Here is a 21,444-nt window from a genome sequence, read left to right as displayed (position 1 = left end):
AGGGTGAAGGATGCAGAGAGGAGGGTGTGGAGGGTACAGGAGGAGGATGAGGGGCACAGGGAGGAAGGTGATGGGTACAGGAGGAGGTTGGGGGATGCAGGGAGGTCACTGAGGGGTGCAGGGAGGAGGGTGAGGGGTGCAGGAGGAGGGAGTAGAGGGTACAGGAGGAGGATGAGGGGCACAGGGAGGAAGGTGATGGGTACAGGAGGAGGTTGGGGGATGCAGGGAGGTCACTGAGGGGTGCAGGGAGGAGGGTGAGGGGTGCAGGAGGAGGGAGTGGAGGGTACAGGAAGAGGATGAGGGGCACAAGGAGGAAGGTGATGGGTACAGGAGGAGGTTGGGGGATGCAGGGAGGTCACTGAGGAGTGCAGGGAGGAGGGTGAGGGGTGCAGGAGGAGGGAGTGGAGGGTACAGGAGGAGGATGAGGGGCACAGGGAGGAAGGTGATGGGTACAGGAGGAGGTTGGGGGATGCAGGGAGGTCACTGAGGGGTGCAGGGAGGAGGGTGAGGGGTGCAGGAGGAGGGAGTGGAGGGTACAGGAAGAGGATGAGGGGCACAAGGAGGAAGGTGATGGGTACAGGAGGAGGTTGGGGATGAAGGGAGGTCACTGAGGGGTGCGGGGAGGAGGGTGAGGGGTGCAGGAGGAGGGAGTGGAGGGTACCGGAGGAGGATGAGGGGCACAAGGAGGAAGGTGATGGGTACAGGAGGAGGTTGGGGGATGCAGGGAGGTCACTGAGGTGTGCAGGGAGGAGGGTGAGGGGTGCAGGAGGAGGGAGTGGAGGGTACAGGAGGAGGATGAGGGGCACAGGGAGGAAGGTGATGGGTACAGAAGGAGGTTGGGGGATGCAGGGAGGTCCCTGAGGGGTGCGGGGAGGAGGGTGAGGGGTGCAGGGAGGAAGGTGATGGGTACAGGAGGAGGTTGGGGGATGCAGGGAGGTCACTGAGGGGTGCAGGGAGGAGGGTGAGGGGTGCAGGAGGAGGGAGTGGAGGGTACAGGAGGAGGATGAGGGACACAAGGAGGAAGGTGATGGGTACAGGAGGGGGTTGGGGATGCAGGGAGGTCACTGAGGGGTGCAGGGAGGAGGGTGAGGGGTGCAGGAGGAGGGAGTGGAGGGTACAGGAGGAGGATGAGGGACACAAGGAGGAAGGTGATGGGTACAGGAGGAGGTTGGGGATGCAGGGAGGTCACTGAGGGGTGCGGGGAGGAGGGTGAGGGGTGCAGGAGGAGGGAGTGGAGGGTACAGGAGGAGGATGAGGGGCACAGGGAGGAAGGTGATGGGTACAGGAGGAGGTTGGGGATGCAGGGAGGTCACTGAGGGGTGCAGGGAGGAGGGTGAGGGGTGCAGGAGGAGGGAGTGGAGGGTACAGGAAGAGGATGAGGGACACAAGGAGGAAGGTGATGGGTACAGGAGGAGGTTGGGGATGCAGGGAGGTCACTGAGGGGTGCAGGAGGAGGGAGTGGAGGGTACAGGAAGAGGATGAGGGGCACAGGGAGGAAGGTGATGGGTACAGGAGGAGGTTGGGGGTTGCAGGGAGGTCACTGAGGGGTGCGGGGAGGAGGGTGAGGGGTGCAGGAGGAGGGAGTGGAGGGTACAGGAAGAGGATGAGGGGCACAGGGAGGAAGGTGATGGGTACAGGAGGAGGTTGGGGGTTGCAGGGAGGTCACTGAGGGGTGCGGGGAGGAGGGTGAGGGGTGCAGGAGGAGGGAGTGGAGGGTACAGGAGGAGGATGAGGGGCACAGGGAGTTAGGTGATGGGTACAGGAGGAGGTTGGGGATGCAGGGAGGTCACTGAGGGGTGCGGGGAGGAGGGTGAGGGGTGCAGGAGGAGGGAGTGGAGGGTACAGGAGGAGGATGAGGGGCACAGGGAGGAAGGTGATGGGTACAGGAGGAGGTTGGGGGATGCAGGGAGGTCACTGAGGGGTGCAGGGAGGAGGGTGAGGGGTGCAGGAGGAGGGAGTGGAGGGTACAGGAGGAGGATGAGGGGCACAGGGAGTTAGGTGATGGGTACAGGAGGAGGTTGGGGGATGTAGGGAGGTCACTGAGGTGTGCAGGGAGGAGGGTGAGGGGTGCAGGAGGAGGGAGTGGAGGGTACAGGAGGAGGATGAGGGGCACAGGGAGGAAGGTGATGGGTACAGGAGGAGGTTGGGGGATGCAGGGAGGTCACTGAGGGGTGCAGGGAGGAGGGTGAGGGGTGCAGGAGGAGGGAGTGGAGGGTACAGGAGGAGGATGAGGGGCACAGGGAGTTAGGTGATGGGTACAGGAGGAGGTTGGGGGATGTAGGGAGGTCACTGAGGTGTGCAGGGAGGAGGGTGAGGGGTGCAGGAGGAGGGAGTGGAGGGTACAGGAGGAGGATGAGGGGCACAGGGAGGAAGGTGATGGGTACAGGAGGAGGTTGGGGATGCAGGGAGGTCACTGAGGGGTGCGGGGAGGAGGGTGAGGGGTGCAGGAGGAGGGAGTGGAGGGTACAGGAGGAGGATGAGGGGCACAGGGAGGAAGGTGATGGGTACAGGAGGAGGTTGGGGGATGTAGGGAGGTCACTGAGGGGTGCGGGGAGGAGGGAGTTTGGTACAGGGAAGAGGGTGAGGGGTATAGGAAGGAGGTCGAGAGGTGCAGGGAGGGAGTGGGTGGGAGGATGTACCTGAGTGGACCACAGGTTCAGCTGCTTGAGAGAAGGCAGTTTGATGAGGTGCTCAGCGCAGGCACTGGTTACATTGGTGAAGGCCAAACTGAGGTTCTCCAGGTTTCCGAAAGAGCCAGAGCTCAGCAAACGAGCCAAGTCAGCATCCTGCCAAGAGACGGGCAGGAGGGGTCTCTGGTCAGTCCCAGGCTGTTGGGAGCTCCCCGAGACCTGCACCCTGCCACCTCTCTCCTGGTCTCAGGGCACTTTCTCACCCTGCACAGAGCTGCTCCTGGACATCCCCTGGAGCTGAGGTGACTACAAGGCCTGGGGGTTGGGCCAAGGGGATGTCAGGGAGGGAGGGGCTGCCCTGTGCAGAGGAGAAAGCCTTCTTCGCTGTGATTCACACCCCGAGTCACCAATTGGGGTGTTCCAAGGTCACGTTCCTTCCATGGGCGTGTCTGTGTGTGACTGGCCATCTCACTCTCTGGGCAGCAGTTTATGCCCATTTCCACATGCAAACACTGAGGCCATACTCAAGTCCAGTGGCTGAAGAGATCAGCAAATGCCTGAGCACTAGCCGGTGACCACCCTGGGGGACACATCCATCCTCCCTTCCAACCCTGAGCGTTAGCTGCCACCTGGGTGCCCTGAATGAGGGCGAATCTACCAGCCTCCCTTGCAGCTAAGTAGGCCCCAGGTACTAAATCTGGACAGGGAGGTAAGTGGATATGTCAAGTGGAACCTCCAGGAAGGCTCTTAAGGGGAAAGGGTGTGTTCTACTTTGCCTCTTCTACTAGCTGGAGTGGAGACAAGGTGGTTGGAGCTTGAGCAGCTCCCTGGGTCCATGAGGCAGAAGTCATGTGTTAAGTATAATGGGGCAGCAGAAGAGAAGGAAGTAAGATCCCTGACAACCTTGTAAAATGGGAACAGTGAGATCCAAGCACCTCATAGGTCATAGGGTTGTTGTGAAGACAAAATGAGCTAACAACATCCTATCTGGCACATAAATACTCAATGTTATTATTGCCATTAACAAAAACTGGTAACATGCTAACATTACTATCATAATAATACCAACAATCTTTATCATATTTTAATCCTTCCTACAATCCCATTACCTCCTGGAAGAGCTGGTCTTTCAGGTACTAGGGTCCTTACTGCATCCCCCGTCACCTCCCACACCACTCGCCATACCCCCACAGGGGGCAGCCCGCCCTCTCCCCTCCCCCCACTGAGAGAGCCAACCCACTCACTGTGGACTTGGAGGGCAGTGTCAGCCTTGTGGGCCCACCTTTCCTTTGCTGCAACAGAAAGCAGACTGGTTACTACCCATACTTTTCCCCAACTTTCCACCCTGCACCTGACCCCTGTAAGCACCACTCAGGGAGCCACCACTGAGCTCTCAGTGGTGGGAGGCAACGTGGTGGTCTTGGTCTCAGGGACATCAAGGGTTGGGTGCAGGTGTTTCATTAGAGAAGTGACCCCAAGAAACAGCAGTAGGAGGATGAGGAGGTGAAATATGGATACCCTTTGTGTAAGGGGATGTTACTGATCCAGCGATTACTGGGGACAACCAGCACCAATCCCCTGGGCACTGGCAGTGACGGAGAAGTCCTATCTCAGAGATTTGGAGCTAGCCCACCAAAAAATGAGGGTCTACAGACCCTCTCCAGGATTCTGTGGTTGAGGACTGCTCCCGGAGATCAGGGGCATGAATCCCCCCACTGTCCTGCTGCGCACATCTGTGTGTGCACAGACGGCGAAGGCCCTCTCTGGACAGAGGTATGGTGCTGGCATCTGGAAGTCAGGCCCCATGCACTTTAAAATGCAGAGTCTAAGGGACACAGCGGGAGGGAAGCGGCAGTAATAGTGAGACAGGATCCAGTCCTGGCCAGGCTGGTGTGAGCTGTGTAACTCTGGGCCAGCTGCTTTACCTCTCTGCCACCTGGGAAGTAGCAGGTGATAATCCCGACCTACTTGGGTTGGAGGATACCCAGTGAGCTGGGCCATGCAGGTGCAGGGGCTAGCTCTGAGCAGCCCTGGGTGGTGCCCCCAGGACAGTCCCTGGTGGCTGCCACGGACTCACCAGCTCCTTCAGCTCCCGCTGGCGGTCGCACAGCTGCTCATACATGCGCTTGCCCACGTCCGTGCTCTCTAGGGTGGAGATGATCTGCAGCTGCGTGTCGTTGTTGTCGATGATGTTGTACTCCAGCATCAAGCACAGGATCTGGGTGGGTGACAGGGCAGGTCATGGGCCAGCCTTGGCCCATCGAGCAGCCCACACAACACAGGAAAGGGGGTCTGGCTGTGAGCTCAGCATACCTGTGCACCTCAAGGGCTGGGTTTTGAAAATCCCGCCACTCTATTACCCACTTCTGCATCCCAGTCTGTGACATCGAGTATACCCCGCGCCCAGCTTCCCATCACATAGTAGGAACTTCAGCAAACACGCAGTGGAGTGCAGAGCAGGCCCTGGTGACCACAGGCGGGAACGAGGCATGCCAGGCAACAGGTCTCTCTCTGTTGGCAGAGAGCCCCCAAAACGAAACCCTTGCTGTCCCCAGTTCTTCCCCCAGTGGCTACACAGTAGAGGTGGTCTCGAGAAACCGCAGCTGGGCTGGAGCCCTGGGCACACCCACCACAGGCTGCCTCCGGGACAGCCTTGCACACTGAACACACTGGCGCCCTGCCCGGGCCACTCTGCTGGACAGCCCTGCTTCAGAGACCTCTTCCAATGACTTCTTCATCTTTCTTTTTCTTTTTGAGACAGGGTCTTGCTATGTTGCCCAGGCTGGTCTCAAATCCATGAGCTCAAGCAATTCTCTTGCCTCAGTCTCCTGAGGGGCTGGGACTACTGATGCCACCATGGGTGGCTCCCCTGTGACTTCTCACTCACCAAAGGCAGCTCACCTCCCTGAGCCCCTCGGTTCCTCTCACCTGCCTCTTGCCTCACTGCTCAGCCCTGTCCCAGCAGCCCTAAGGCCCCTCACAGGGTAGTGAGGACTAAATCCAAACTCCTCATCACACCTTTGGGCACTTGGTAGGCTCCTCACCACGCTCAGCAGCATCCCAAACCTCTGACCTCTGGGCTGGGTGTACTGCGGGCACCCTGGCCGACACCCAGCCTCTCCATGCCACAAGGCCCTGCACATGCTGTCCCTGTGGCCAGCCCTGCTTCTGCCTTCCCACGGACCTCACCCCAGTTCTCAAATCTCCCTGTAACTCACTTTCATGAGAAGCTCTGGTGGCTTTAAAACACCCCTGCAAATTCCCTGGTGCTCTTCCCACTTAGGTGAAGTCTAAGTCCCATGGTCTTGGCTAAGGGACAGCCTTGGTGGCTCACTTCTAGAGGGTAGGGCGTGGCAGAGGTGATGCCACCTGACACCTAAGGCCAAGTTACAAAGTTGATATGGCTTCTGCCTAATTTTTCTCTGGAGAGTTACTCTGGGAGTCTCAGGCTCCCGGGCACTTTGGAGGGGTACACAGGGAAAGAGGAGGGGGACAGTGGTGTGAGGAAACTCGGGGTGTGAGCTGCTCAGTGGGTGAGCAGACTCCCTGGAGGCCACACACATAGAGAGGGGCTGGGACACCTGTCCTCTTAGGCCAAGGCAGTGACCTATGGAGACGGCTGGACTAGCCCCCAACCTGCCTGCGGCTGTAGGAGATCTGAGTGAGACCTGCTTGCCTGTGTCAAGCAGCCCAGGATCCATGAGCAGAGCAAACAGATGTCATAATTTTAAAGCCCACACTTAGGGGCGGTTTGTTACAAAGCAACAGAAACCTCCTCTGACGCTGACCAATAAGCTGGATCACAGCCAGGCATGGTGGTTCACACCTGTGATCCCGGCACCTGGGAGGCCAAGGCAGGAAGATCGCTTGAGGTCAGGAGTTTGAGACCAGCCTGAACAAGAGTAAGACCCCCATCTCTATTAAAAATAAAAAAAATAGTGAGACATTGTGGCAGGTACTTTAGTCCCAGCTATTAGGGAGTCTGAGGCAAGAGGATCTCTTGAGCCCAAGAGTTTGTGGATGCTGTGAACTGTGATGCCACAGCACTCTACCCAGGGCAACAGAGTGAGACTGTCTCAGGAAAAAAACAAACAAAGCTGGACTATAACTGAAGCAGATATGCTGTCTGAGGGAGGCGGTGGGCTCCCACCAAGCTGGGGAGGGCTGGGCCTGCACCTGGCTGGCCCATGTCCCCCTCCTGCCACAGCTCCTGGCTTCCAGTGGTCCTCAACCAACAAGGACCAAGGGATGGAGAGCTGGCGGCCTTGCTTACCTCCACCATGGTCTGGTTCCCCCTCAGTGCCAGGAGCATGCAGGGTCCCAGCTTGTTTTCCGCCAGGGAGAGCAGGAATTTTTTGGTCTTGTAACAGGAACCCATGAGGATATGCACCTGTGAGAAAAGAAGGCCAAGGTGACGGGTGGGCATTGTGGGGGCTGCGCCCCAGGCTCCAACATGCTGGAAGGAGCAAGAACCCAGGAAACGTTCAACAGACCTGTCAACACCCCACCTGGACAGGAGGTTCACAGGGTGACCAGGCCCCTCCCCGACACACCCTTCAATGTGGACATTCTTTGGGGACCTTATACTGAGTGAAACAAGCCAGGGAGCAGAGGACAAATATAACCTGACTCCACTTACATGAGCTACCTGAAACATGCAAACTGAGACAGGAAGAAAAACAGGAGCCAGGGCCAAGGGCACAGGGCAGGGAGTTAGTGTGTAACAGACGCAGTCGTTTGGGTTGGGACAAAGTTCTGGAGATGGGTGGTGATGATGGCTGATTTACAAAACATGATGTACTTAATGCCACAGATCTGTACCTTTAAGAATGCTTAAAATGGTAACTTTCATGTGTATTTTATCACAATTTTTAAAAAGTCCCCTTCCTAGCCCTGCTCAGCAGTCTGCTGACACTGGGTCCTCTATATTCCTTGTACTGTTGGAACCAGGGGGAAATTTCTGCATGGCCCTTGCTTAGGGGTGTATGTGCGCGTGGGACAGGGGGCGGCAGAGCCAAGCTGCCCCGCCACGCCCTGTGAGGGCTCCAAAGGGGTTTTGGGAAATCACCCGCTCCAGAAACCCAGGAACTCTGCTCTGTCTTGGGCCACGAGTTGGTGCTCTTTCTTTCTGATCTGTGGAGGGTGGGAACCTAAGGACAAGGGTCCCCACCCACCTGGGGTAGGGGAGGCCCAGGCACCCTACCGGCCTTCCTCCCACCAGTGCACAAGGGCAAATGGCCTTTGGTGGTTGGAAATGGCAGCGTGATCCTAGGACGGCTTCCTCAGCACAGGTCTCCATGGAAACAACACATTCCCATCCCCCAGTATGTTTTTCTGCTCCATCATTAACAACTGTGGCATCCAAATGCAATCTCTCAGGCTGGGAGGCTGCCAGCTCCCCGAGCTCTCCCTCACCAAGTTCCTGCAGTGGGGTGGGGGACCACTGAGCGTTGCCATGGTGAGGCTGTGACATCAGAGGAGAACCCCTGAGAGGTGACTGTGAGCGTGCACAGAGCAGGGCAGGCCGGGGCCAGGCATGTTCTAGGCTGCACAGGGCACGGGGGAAGGGCAGCGCCTCAATCTGTCATCACCATCAGGCGTCCACTGTGGAGTGCTCATCCCGCCAAGGCAGCCACCCGGAGATGAGAATCACCACAGTGTCATTTTCTGGCATGACAATGTGGCCCGCTGGGCACCTTGCATCTGCTGCACTGCAGCCACATGCAATCGCTATGGTGACCTCCCAAGCCAGTGCTACACTCCCTGTTATAGCTGAGGAAGCTGAAGCTTGCAGAGGCAGGTTACTGCTCCAGGTCAACAGACTCACACCCGGAACCTGGATCTGACGGAGCTGGTCGGCAGGGGAAGTAGCTGCATGGGTAGAGGGGGGTGGGGTGGTGGAATCTGTCCCTTTACTCTTGGAAGGAGGCCTGTGTGCCTCCACACCAGTGCGATTAGGGCGGTAGAGCTGCTGGGACTGAGAAGGGAAGTGCGAGGAGTGGGTGACAGCGTCTGACCTAATGTACCAGAAGCCACCATGATGCGGTTACTGGTTTGGTGACCTCAGAGCCCTCACTGCAGTGGGGATGATCACCTTGACCTTGATAACTGATTGCCAGGATTAAATGAGCTAGGGGATTAGCAGCCCCTTCTAGAATCCCCCGTACGTAACACAACCACAATTAGCTGAGTGATTGTGGGCCGTCAACACCTGGGCTTCCACGCCTTATCTGTGAGACGAGCAAAGGCACATGTCCCCTCCGCACTGCACTGTGTGGGACCATCAGCTCTTGGCTTGGAGCCTGCTCAGAGGACGGATAAACAACAGTTGTGGCTCTGTCATCGCCACCACCTTTACCATCAGCACCATGTCAGCCTGGAAACTCCTGGCTGGCCTCACGAGTCTCGGGGCAGCTATGTGACTAGTCAGGAGGGGCAACCTTCATGTCTGCCAGTGCCACCCCACCCCCCACCGCCCAGGGCAAGGCCTGCAGCCCCTGGAGAGACAGTACCACATACCATGCTGGCAAACAGCTCCCCATCATCATCACAGGCCACCCCTCCAGGGCTGTAGAGCTGGAACCAGCCGTCCTTGCCAGCCCGCACACTCAGCAGGCAGGAGTGGACCTGATGGACAGAGGACAGACGTGGCCGTTAGTTTCTTGAAGACCTGGAGATGATGATGACCACGGTCCCTACTCACAATGTTAAAGGCTCATGCACATCCTGCAGTTGAGAAACCTGTTCAATTTTGTTTTGTCTATTAACTCCTAGCTGTCTGCTAAACCCCGTGGAAGACCTTCAGGGAAACATCGTGGTCTCCACATGAAGGATACCGCCGCTCACTGGCCGCTCCAGGAGGGAGGCGGGCCCTAGCTTGCTTGCTGCCCTGAAACAGGCAGGGCTGTGGCTACACCAGGGCGGGGAGACGCCCAAAGCACCTGCCCAGACTCAGCCCCTTCTGGGCAGGGCTATTTCCCTTGACCCCATTCTGTGTCCAACTCCCTGTCCTCTGTCTCTGTGTCTCTAACTCCACTTTTTTGCTCTCTGTCCTTTCTCTGTAAACATCTCCCCTCTCTCTTTGGGGTTCTACAGCTCCCACCACTGACCCTCCCTCTCTGGGGTCAGCCTCCTCCTCTCCTGACTTTCTGCCCTCTCTGCCTGGGCACCATCCTCCTCTCCCGTCCCCCTCCTCTCTCTCCCTCTCGGGCTCCTCAGCCTTCTCTTGTTGGGTCTCATCCCCACCTCTCTCTCTGAGTCTCTGTCTGGGGTCAGGGGCAATGTCAGTGCCAAGAGCATAGCTCCCCAACTCCCTCCCAGAACTCTGTTTGTGCACGTGTGCATACATGTGTGCATGTGTGTTCAAGAGGAATCCCACATCTACTCTAGTCCTCACTGTGATTACAGAGAGAGAGAAACACAGAAGACTTTGTCTTTTTCTTCCTCCCCATTCTCAGAAGAAAGCTGAGAAAAGGTTCTGATTGTTTCCTTCAGGAGTAAAGGACAATTAGCTGCCAAGAGTCACTCACTCACAGATATTATATTGATCAAAACCCACACACAGCAAATAGAAAACAAAGGCAGTTGGCTTTTATTTTTTCTGAGTTGGAAGAATATTAAGGGCTCACGTATCTACTTCGAAGTAATAAGAACTCGAAAATAAAAAAATGCTATTCAATAAATACCCCAAAGAATTTAAAAGAAAACAACCTTGGCTTCATTTAGGAGAGAGAAAGTAGAGTGAGAAGGACAAAGGCGGAGATAAAAAGAATCAGCAGAGAAAATACAAGAAAGAGACTAATGGAACGAGGGCCTGGTGGCCAGCGGGGTCTGGGCCAGCGCAGCCAGTGTCCTTCTGACTTGTAGATCCCTGGGAGCCTCATGCCTGTTACTCTGGTTTGGAAATTTCCCCTCCAGCAGCTGGCACTGCCTCTCCGCTCTGAGAAGCAGCTGGTACCACTTTTATTCTCTCAACTTCAAAGTCTTTGTTTGAAATAAAGGCTCACTTTCCAGGAGAATTCTGAGAATCTGTCTTCACATGTCGCAAGGAATGATTTAAGTTTAAGAAAAATGGAGACAGTCTCTGGTACTCAACCATTTAAAAGCACCACGGCCAACATTTCTGCTTCTCCCCACCATGCCTGGGGAGCTTTCAGAATCGGCATTTAGCATCATGGTGTTTTACAGCTAAATCCTTCTAGAACTTGGTTTTACAGTGTGCTCTGGAGACCAGCATATCAAAACCACTTGGGATGCTTGTTTGAAATGCAGATTCTTGGCTCCCCCAGGCCTCCTGAGGGTATGAAGGGTGAAGTGGAGGGTCTGCTTTTTGAACAAACTCCTCAGGGAATAATGTTTGAGAACTACTGACTAGAACCACTAGGTTTAGAGCCTAACAAGCTGTGGGTTCTGAGTCACAGGACACAGCAGGGCCTCAGTGTCTATCTGTCCCTACATTCCTTCTCAAACCCCACTCCCCACCCTCCTGCCCAATACCGGCTTTTCTAAACCAAGGTCAAGTTTTACTGACCAACTTCAGTCTGTTTAGCTAAGTCCAACAGTTCAGCACCACCTCCTCCAGGAAGGCTCTTGGGATGGCTCCGTAAAGAATAACCCACTCTCCTCTGTGCAACCTTCTCACTGTGCCAGGGGCACATGTGTCCAGGTTGGCCCTAAACTGGGAGCCAGGGCCCCATCACATCCCAGGATCTGTGCACCAAGGAGCGCCCTGAGCTCCTCAGGGGACTCACCCCACAGTGCAGCTAGCTGGTTACAAGCACAGCTCTGGGGCCAGGCTTCTTGCGTTTAAATCCTGCCTTAGCCATGGACCAACTGTGTTCATTGGGGATGTAACTTAGCTTCAATTTCCTCAACTCTTTTGAAAGAGTAATTCTGACATAGCGTGGGGATGAAACCAGAACCAACTCATAGGGTCTCTGTGAGGATTAGATGAGAAAATGTGCCTGGCGCAGGGTGAGTGCTCTCTAAGGGCCAGCCGCTGCTGCTGATCCCGGCACTTTGGCACCATGGCGGGAGAAGAGGTGCGGGTTGGCTCTCAGCCCAGCCCACCTAAGTCCTCATCACACAGAGGCTCTGGGTGGAAGGTGGGAAGCTGGCCTCTCTCTGGATGCCTAGCTTCTGTGAGGGACAGAATGGCCCCTCGGGGAGGTCCTTGGCTGCTAGGCCAAGAAACAAAAAGCTAGGTCACCTCTCAGCCCAGACTCCCTCCTCAGCCCCTGACTCACAGAGCAGCAGAACCGGGAAGGATCCAGACGTTGTCTCCGAGCTGGCTGGGAGCCCCGGGCCAGCCCACCCTAATCAAGGCCTCTGCTGCGTGGAGGAACCACCACCCAGTGGAAAACCACCTCTGGTTGCCCTGAGTTTACAGTAAGATGCTGACATCATTGGCTGGGCTCCAACACCAGGGCAGGGGCTGTTTATGCACAAACCAAGTAGCCTTTGTAAGCCGTTTGCCCTCTGGTGATGAGGAGGCCCCTGCCAGATCTCAGAAGGCCTTCCGCCATCTCTAACAGCAGCCTACGATGCAGAGAAGAAGGCCTCACCTCTTGTCGTGGGTCTTCAGCAAACCTCTGAATCACGTACTTCAGTTCCCTGGGAAGAGAGGAGGCAGGTGGGGGAGTCATTCCCAGATCTGGCCCTGCTGGAAGGTGTGGGGCCGGGGAAGGGCTGGGAAGGGGCCAGGGAGCCAGAAGGGCCGATGGTCTGGGAAATGCCAGGATGGAGAATGTGAGTGCCACAGGGAAGGAGCCAGAAGGAGGCTCCCTCCGAACAGAGGCCATGTGTACCAGAAGGTAACGAGGGTGGTCCCCAAACACTCACTTGGTGAACTTCTCGTGTGCAAGAGCTCTGCAACACAAACAAAGGGAAACTGGCATTAGCAGGGCGCTTCTGGAACAGCACAGCATTCCGAAGACTCGTCTGGGGACATCCAGACTTGAGGTCTGATTCAAAGAATAAAGAGGAAGCTGGGAGCGAAACGCCAACATTTGTCTCTGCTCTAATCGTGGGGTGCTGACCCCTAACCTGGGGCACGAGCTCGTGCAGGAGCACGTGGGCTCCAGGGACCCAGGTGCACTTGTTAATTGTTCCATAGTTAAGGGGCGGCAGCACTCATTACCGCACACATCAGCCTGGCCATCGGGGACCACTCTTCTAGGCGAGCTGCATCACGGGCCCCAGCCGAGTATGTCCCAGCCTGCAGGGATAGGGCTGCAGCCAATGACGCCACAGCCTTGCCGAGACCCAAGGGCCTCTAAGGAGTCGGATTTCTCCGGTCTTGGGTCCTGGGGGCCCTCAGGGAGCAGCCAGGCCAGCAAATGGGGCAATTACTGCGTGTAATGTGCCCTTGCAGAGCAGCATTTCATAAACAGGGCTCTGTAATCAGCTCCTGAGAGGGCCCACGGCCTCCCGAGGCCTGGCTCCTGCACATCTATTGAAACAGAGACATGGAGGTATGTTAGGGCCTGGGTGTTTGGACAAAGCTTTCTCCTTAGGCCATTATCCACCAACCAGCGCTCTCCCTATTTCCCTGGGATAAACTCAGTACTGGGATGAGGGCCGGCAAGACAGACATGGAGCATCCACTTCAGGCCATCTTCCCTGCGGAGCCTGAGCTGGGCGCCGTGAGGGTAGTAAGAGCACTTCCAGCCTCTCAGTCTGGTACAAGGAGCAGCTGCACGTGGAGAGTGAGGCAGCATCACTGTCCCGTGCATAATGGAGACTGCAGACCCCTCTCCCTGGCTCTGCATTCTTAGCTCTCTGAATCCTTCTAACAATGTGATGAGGCAGCCCCCTCAATCTCCCCATTATTCTGATTCCCCCATTTTAACGGAATGGGGAGATGCGCCTCTCCAGGGGCCCGACGGCCGAGGACTGGGGCCGCCATTCCCCTGATCTTCCCAGTGTGATATGGCATGCCCCTAAAGAACCTGTCCTCGCTAAGGCCTCATAGACCTCAAGGCATAGCTGGGATTATCTCACAGGTCACAGGGTTCCAGAGATGGGGCTGGGACTTACTCTTTGGGGAATGGAATGGGTTGAAGCAAACTGGCCAGAGACGGTCTCCAGTCATCATAGTCCGACCTAGAAAGAAAGGTGATGGTCAGTTTTGGGCAGGACAAGGACAGGTTTATGATGTGCTCTTCCCAAATTGGGAAGACAGCCTAGCAGGAGGTGGCTGGCGCTGACCCTGCCACACTCACATCAACTCCCAGGAGGCCAGAAGCACAGCCAGCCTGATGTGCACAGCATGGTCCCAAGTCCAGTGACAGAACCTACTGGGGACTTCCCTCTGGAGACTGAAGCGGATCAGCCACTATCGCCCCCAGTCTGAGTCAAGGCTACACCATCACTGCCCATCCCCTCTTTTGAACCATCAGGAGTGCTAGGGGCTGAGCTGTGCCCCCACCCCCACCATATACTTAAGTTCCAGCCCCCAGGGCCTTGGGTGTGACTGTATTAGGGGAATCTGGTCTTTACAGAGGCGATAGTTACAACGATGCCATTAATTCGTATAAGAAGAGGACATTTGGACAGATTCACCAGGAAGTGCGCAGAGGAGGGACCACACAAGGACACAGGGAGGAGCCACTGGAACCAAGGAGAGGGGGGCCTGTTGCCTCTGGCCATCAGGCTGTTCTCTTCTTCACACAAGCCTGGCCTGGGATGGCAGGGAGGGTGGTGGGCAGGGTGTGAAGGGCCTGCTGCCCACCCAGGAAGAAACAGGCCTCTGACAGGCCTTGGGACCAGGCACCTACCCATTACCTCTCACTGTAATGGGGCCAGGCTGGCTTTAGAACCCCCATTTCACAGATAGGAAAGGGGAAGCCCAGAGAGGTTCAGACACCTATAGAAGGTCACAGAGCTAATGAGGCAGAAAGCTGGACTTGAACAAACCTATGTGAGTGTGTAGCCTGCATCTCTCTCCTAGGCTGCTTGGCCAAGATTTTAACCCAGTTTGGCAGATGCCACCTAAACCAGAGGTCTGCACTGTCCTGAGGACCAGATGCTTCCTTCCAGCCTCACCATTTCCTCCCAACTCATGGACTCCTCTGCAAGGCACAGATGGAATATAACAATCTTAGGGAGGCCCAGTGTTCAGGAAGGCATAGGGAGGGGGGAGCATACCGCAGGCCACTCTGCTCCCACCACGTGCACATATCCAGAAATATCTGCTCTCTCAGAGGATAAAATAGCTGGCCCAGGGATTGGAACTCGGCCTGAGAAATAAAGGCTGTCATCCCAGAGGCTGGGGGACCTCGGGCAACACCCTGCCCCCAATCAGGGACCTTCCTGGGTCATACAGCAGATGCACTGTCCTTAAATGCTCCAGGGAGCTTCCAGTTTCTACAGAGTGACCAGTGCCTCAGGAATTAGCATGTCAACGTTTGCAAACAGATCCGTCTACTGATTAATCTGCCTACCCATCTGCCTACCCAGACCTGTGTGCACACACTGCCCGTCTTCTACAGGCATCACCTGAAACCACTGCATGTCTGTGGGTTGCCAGCCTCTGTGACAAACACCGGGCACACACGCCTTCATTTAATTTACAACGTACCAACAGGGATCATTATCCGAAGTTTATAGCTGGAGAAACTGAGGCTCAGAGAGGTGGAGTAACTCGTCTACATTCAAATAGTTAAATGGAGGGATGGAATTGGAACCCAGACAAGCTGCCTTTCCAGCCAGAGTGTTCAACCAAGTGGAAGGGGTCCTTCCACCCAGTCCTCCCAGGCACTGCAGCTCCCACCCCCATGCCTGCTGGGGAGGTGGCGGAGGGTCAGCTGACTTTGAGATCTAGCTAGTAGGGGAGGGCCTGGGGCCAAAGGATCCGGGAGAGGAACAGACTCTGCTGAATGGGGTCCAGTCGGTCCCATCACAGTCCCTCAGATATCCTGGCAATGTTCATGGACTTTGTCTTGGACCCAGTATTGCTTCCAAATCCTCTCTCCACCCTGCCTGTTCAGCCGTGGCAGCTGTTCTGTAAAGGACATAGTTTTCAGAGCCCTCTTTGGAAAGAAAACCCCCTTTCCCACATCAGACTCCTGGTGTCTCTTCTCAGCGGAGCTGGGGCATCTACGTGGGGCAGTTCTTCATGGAGCAGAACTTCTTCTGGGAAATACACAGTGTGCCCAGCCTGAGTTTCCATCCTCTATACCCCAGCTTTTCAGTCATTAGAACAGCCCCAAATCCACCTGCAGGTTCCCTACAATCCTCTGAGGGATGGGGCTTCTCACTGATGTGCAGTCCACCAAGGCCTCTTTTCAAACCTAGTATTGCAAAGGGTGACCATTGCAGACAAGGGCTGATCTGGGGTGTCCCACTGCTGTATCCCATGGTGCCAGCAGCTCCCATTCTGCTCCACTGAGCACCCCAGAGCACTGCTTTCAGCATGGAGTGACACTCAAATTCAGATGGATTGAGGGCAGGGACCAATCAGGGCCTCCAGCACTCGGCACACGGGAAATGAATAAACAGGCAGATAAATGAATCCATCACCCACAGACAGGTGGATTCTAACCTGCTTCGTCTGCTGCTCTGAGTCCGTTTTCTTCCCATCATCCCACCCATCCCAATCAGCCCTCACGGGGTGATTTTTTTTCCTTGACCTATGTTTGGAATAGTTTCCCTTTTCAAGGGTCTGCAGGGAACTTCTGCAGCTTAGGTTACTTTCCAGAGGTGTCAAATTCTAATGATGCACGGTTCTTCCTAAGGGACACATAGGCTAATCAAGGCCTGTGAGGTGGGCCACACTGATCTGCACTCCCTGGGGCCAGTGGAGACCGCTTGAATAGACTGGGTTGATCAAATTGGGCCAAGGCTCAAAGTGTGGCTTCCTCAGCCCCCCACGTGCCCTCCAAGTCCCCTCAATTCAACATGAAACCACCTACTTCTGCTTTTCTTCATGCCTTTCTCTCACTTGGGCAGTGCTCTCAGTACTGGGAAGAGCAGCTTGCTCCTGTCAAGAACCGGAGGCTCAGCCAGCACTGGGAATCCCCAATATCCCTAAATCCCCAGTTCTCCAAGAAGGTGCCCATTTCACAGACGACAAAACTGAGGCCCAGAGTAGCCAAGACTGCTGCCCATAGCCACACAACAGAGAAGCCACATGCCATACTCCCTCCACGCTCAGACCAAGCTCCCTGCAATCCCAGTACACACCAAATGCCACACTGGTTTCTTCTCCCTTTCTCTCAAAGCACTGTTATTAAATCAATGGTGTATCTTACTCTCATGACACAGCATCTTAAAACAGAGGAAACACCCTTCCATCGTGAACTGTGGTCACTCCTGTTTGCCAGGTGTCTCTCTAGCAAGAGGTGTCTGCTTTGCGCTGGGTACTCAGAGCCACCCTCTCCCATCTCTGTGCCAATGCCCCAAAGCAGCCACACTCACTCCACCTTCTGGCCATGGAGCTGAGGCTCAGAAAGGATAACCGACTCACCCACAGCCACCAGTGTGTGCACGTGTGGGACTCGAACCCCCCACACCATGACTCCAAATCCGAGCCTCTCCCCAGGGGCCCCACTGTGCAGCATGTGAGCTGCTGAGCTACTCCCCTCCCTAAGGTCCGAGGCCCTCTAGCCAGCCGCGAAGGAGGGAGGGAAAGTTGTTAGGAAGTACAATTATCTGGTCCACACTGAGCTTTGTGCTCCCCCACGGTAAAAGATGCTTTGGGAAGTACAGCTGTACTTTGGGGGTCCCTCCAGGCTGGGAGTGAGGTGCTGCTCTGAGTAGGAGACGGAGAGCAGAGACACCTCTTGGTTTGCCCCGAGGGCTCCAGGCCCTTGACCCCCACCCACGCCTGGTGGCTGAGTGATGTGGCCAGGCGGGGGTTCTGGCAGCACCCTGGGAAGAACAGAGCCCTCATTCACCAGCGTGTTTATGAAGGAGAGAAAAAAATGTGTGTCAACTGCATGATGAAATTGAAACCCTTAGTGCTTAAGGAGAAGTATGAGTCAAGCCCAAGATGGCAGAAAGCCTGGGAGTTTGTGGTGGTTGCAGAAACAGCTGGAGTCAGGTGGCCAAAGCGGAAAACAGGGCCGTCTCTGGCCTGGGTGGCCTTGACCAGGGCCAGAGCTCCTTCCGCATACCAGGGAGTAGGGGCCTTAGGCTGTCCCGGCCCTGGGAGGGTTAACCTGTCCCCTGGGAGGGCTGCCTGCCACTGCCCTCCCTGCCTTGAAGAAACTCAGGGCTAAGCTGTGTTCTCGAGGATGCTGAGTGGAATTTGGAACTTCCTGTGGGTGGAGATCTGCTGAGGGTGGCCGTGTCCCCACCTGGCCTCTGTTCTCAGGACCACAGAGTGGCTGGTCAGGAGGCCCTGACCTTTCTTCTCAGGGGTCAACCCAGGGCAGAGGATGCTGTTTGGGGATGCTGCCTCCACAATCCCCTTCAAGCCACCAGAAGCCACAGTATAACCGTGTGTGTGTGTGTATTCACCTCCACAGACACACATAAGAGGTGCCTCCTGTCCCCTCTCGCAAGCTCACCAGGCCCCCAACAGCAACATGCTAGTGACTGGACTGTGCAGTGATTCATCATAGCCCCACCTACACTGACCACACCCCGTAAGCGCCTCCCCCAAGACCGAGGGCCCTGATGCCCTCAGCGTTAGATGGGTACCACCTGCCAGTTAAATGTGATGACACAGCTGTACCCCAACTCCTCTAAAAAGTCCAGCAACCACAGCCAACTTCAATGGAGATGCTGATCTCCAGCCTCAGGTCTCCTAAGAGTGGGTAGAGCTCCATTCTAGGGAAGGGCTTCTGGGAGCCAGGGAGGGGGCAGGCATCTGCTGAGGGTCCCAGACCCCAGCTTGTCTGTGGGGCCTCAGGGCCAGCAGGGCCAGACAAAAAGGGCCAATAAGGACCCTCAGTAGGGGATCCTGGAACCAGGCCCACCTGGGGTTGAGACGAGCCAGAGGTGGAGGGTGTGACAGGTGAAGCTGGAAAAACTCTGGGGGTCAAGGACTAGGAGGTGCCCTCCCCCAATTCTAGAGTCACACAGCTGAGGCTCAGGGAGGGGCAGGGCAGGCCTAAAGTACCCAGCTCAGAAGTGGTACCAGTGAGCACAGACCTGGGCCACATCTCCTGGTTCCTTCTCTGGAGCTCTTTCCTCCAGCCCAGCCTGCACCAAGCCCTCCCTGCCATCGGGGAACTCACCCAGGACAAGGCAGAAGGCACCCTGGACATTGCCACAGCCCAGCCATTTTCCAGAATGGTACTCCCCTCCCAGAAGGCTCCCGCATGCATGCCTTGCACACACACACATGCACACACAACCTCATAGGCACAAACACGCACAATCACACACAACTACACCCATGTCGCCACCCACACACACACATGCATCTGTATACAGACATGCCCCGAAGACACACAAGCACACGTGGCTCACAAGCAGGGAGACCTCACACGCTGGACTGCACGAATACTGGCATGTGTGCACAGAGGCACACACACACACAGACGCACACACTCACTCTAGCTCTTAGGCACAAACGGACACCCACAGGCAAGTGCTCACAGCCACTTGGCCGAAACCCAGCACAGGCGCCGACATGCCCACACATGTGTACCCACACACACACACTCAGAACACGCACACAGGCCCCAAGGGGGAAATCCACACATGACCACACGAGGCTCCCACACCTCCAGAGTCCATGAATGCAGGCAACGTGTGCTGACCCCCCACAGCCCCACAGCCACTCACACACAAAGGCACCTACCACACTTGACACAACAAACATACAGAGAAGTCCAACACTCAGAGACGCATAGGCATCCCCACACACATATACTTGTGCACGCACACATGCCTGCACACTCACAGGCACATGCACAGACCTAGCTATGTACACACCCCTGCGCGTGGAAGCACACACTCCTGTAGTTGTGTGTGAGGGTGTCCCTCACACGCCTGTACACGTGCACCCTGGGTACTCAAACTCACAGCCACACTTGTGCTTGTACAGACCCAGGAGTGCACTCACACACTCACAGCAACCACACCCACCCTGGGGACTTTAATCAAACTAACAAGCACAGCTGCACCCAGAGGCCAGGCTGGCAGGGAGCGGGGGCACTCACAGCAGCTTGAGGATCTCCACGTGGCAGCCGAGTGTGCGGTCAGCTTGGGGGCCCAGCTCGATGCTCATGGTGCTGCAGGCAGGGCTGACCAGGAGGCAGTCGATGAGGCTGGGCTCACTGTCCTCGCCCACGCTGGCCGTCAGCGCTGGCTTGGCAGTGCTGGTGCGTTCCACCTCCACGTGGATCTCGCTGGAGGCCACGACCACCGACTTGAGCCGCGCTTCAGACAGCGTGGCTTCCTGAGACACCAGGTCTGGGCTGGGGTGCAGAAGGCGCAGAGGTAAGGTAGGCTTTCGGTCGCACGGCTGCTGACAGCCGTTCCGGATTTCCTTCAGGCTTGGGGAATTGTCGCGGCTGGGGGAAGAGATGGGAGAGAACGCATGAGGACCGGCATTGGCCGGCGCTCAAGATGCACCAGGCACCGTGGTGTTAAACGTCTCCCTGAACCAAGACGAGGCTGGAGGGTAACAGCCTCACCACCCCATTCTCCCAGCGAGGACAGGGGGCAGCTTGCCCAAGGTCTTGCAGATAGGAGAAGGCAGGGATGACACCCAAGTCTAGGCCGCCTGTCTTCAGAGCCTGTGCTGCCACCCAGGCACTAATGGGTGCTCAGTAAATATGTGCTGAACGATGGGTGATGGTCTCTCTGTGACAGCATGCTCCTCCTAAACATGCCTCCCCTGGACACCCTCCCAACAGACTAATTGATTCTGCTTCTAGCTGCTTTCCTGCTCTAACTGCCCTCCTACCTCTGCCCCTGAGGCTACTATGTTCTCCAGAGCTCAGCTCTACTGCCTCAGCTCTACACGCCTCCAACTAGCTAGAAACCCCAGAACCCTCAGCTGGGCCCTGGCATCTGCAGCACTGGACAGCACTCCCCAAACCTCCTGGGTCACCCCAGAGTCACAGTATCTCCAACTTCCTGGAGGAACAGCCCTTGCACAGGGCATTAACAGGTGCTAACTGAGAGAAGGGCTTCATGGCATCATTAAAGTCACTTTTGTTTGGGACATGCTGGCCAAATATGATGAAATCCTCTTTACCATAGGACTTGTCAGAGCCTCGACCTGCTTAAAGCCCTTCCTCTCAATGAGTACTTCCCAACGTACCTAGGTCCCTGGAAAGTGCATCCAGTGGACAGAAATACCAGCAATGGGATTGCTCTCTAGTGCCCACAGGCCAGCACAGTGCTAAGTGCCATCAGACATGCTCACGTATGTCGCTAAAGGGCAAGTCCTGCCCTCTCCATGCTACAGGAGAGAAAAGGCCCCCCATGGGTTATAGGATCTACCCTGATTGCAAGGCATGAGTCCAGGGGATGGGATTTGAAGCCAGATCTCTCCGAGTGCAAAGCTTAGACCTGTAAGATTCTGTGTAGGTCCCCTCCTCAACAAAGTCCTCCAGGATTTCTCTTCCTGTTGATCACGTCTTTCCTGCCCCTGAACTCCTTCTAAAGCAGAGTTTTCCACCCATGGCCATACACCCTGATCCCCTGGGACACTTCCAAACACCCTGAAACACAGTTAGATTAGAATCTCTGGGTGGGGCTTCAACTCAAGTCATTTTTTAGCCTTTGAGTCTCCCCACGTGTGCGGTCAAGGTTGCGATCCACTGCTCCAAATGACTCTGAGCACAATGGTACGATTAAAGACAGCTGCTTGTCCAGTCCATCTCCAGATGTACCACACCCATGTTCCTTG

The 21,444-nt window shown here is 56.0% G+C and overlaps 1 protein-coding gene across 2 annotated transcripts in view; it reads right to left on the bottom strand.

Moving 5' to 3' along the window:
- The window catches only part of CMIP (c-Maf inducing protein), a 228,654-nt gene that overhangs the window by 6,276 nt on the left and 200,934 nt on the right, over nt 1-21,444 (bottom strand). For both annotated transcript variants that reach the window (XM_053609354.1, XM_053609361.1), the window contains 9 exons: nt 19,745-20,098; nt 13,668-13,733; nt 12,471-12,497; nt 12,194-12,242; nt 9,150-9,257; nt 6,904-7,020; nt 4,708-4,848; nt 3,875-3,922; nt 2,640-2,786 (listed from right to left, as the gene is read on the bottom strand). In XM_053609354.1, coding sequence (XP_053465329.1) covers nt 2,640-2,786; nt 3,875-3,922; nt 4,708-4,848; nt 6,904-7,020; nt 9,150-9,257; nt 12,194-12,242; nt 12,471-12,497; nt 13,668-13,733; nt 19,745-20,098 — 1,057 coding nt within the window. The remainder of the gene's footprint in view (nt 1-2,639; nt 2,787-3,874; nt 3,923-4,707; nt 4,849-6,903; nt 7,021-9,149; nt 9,258-12,193; nt 12,243-12,470; nt 12,498-13,667; nt 13,734-19,744; nt 20,099-21,444) is intronic.

The sequence above is a fragment of the Nycticebus coucang genome, chromosome 2, assembly GCF_027406575.1.
Source record: "Nycticebus coucang isolate mNycCou1 chromosome 2, mNycCou1.pri, whole genome shotgun sequence".
Classification (NCBI taxonomy): domain Eukaryota; kingdom Metazoa; phylum Chordata; class Mammalia; order Primates; family Lorisidae; genus Nycticebus; species Nycticebus coucang.
This window is presented reverse-complemented; position numbering and strand designations above follow the sequence as displayed.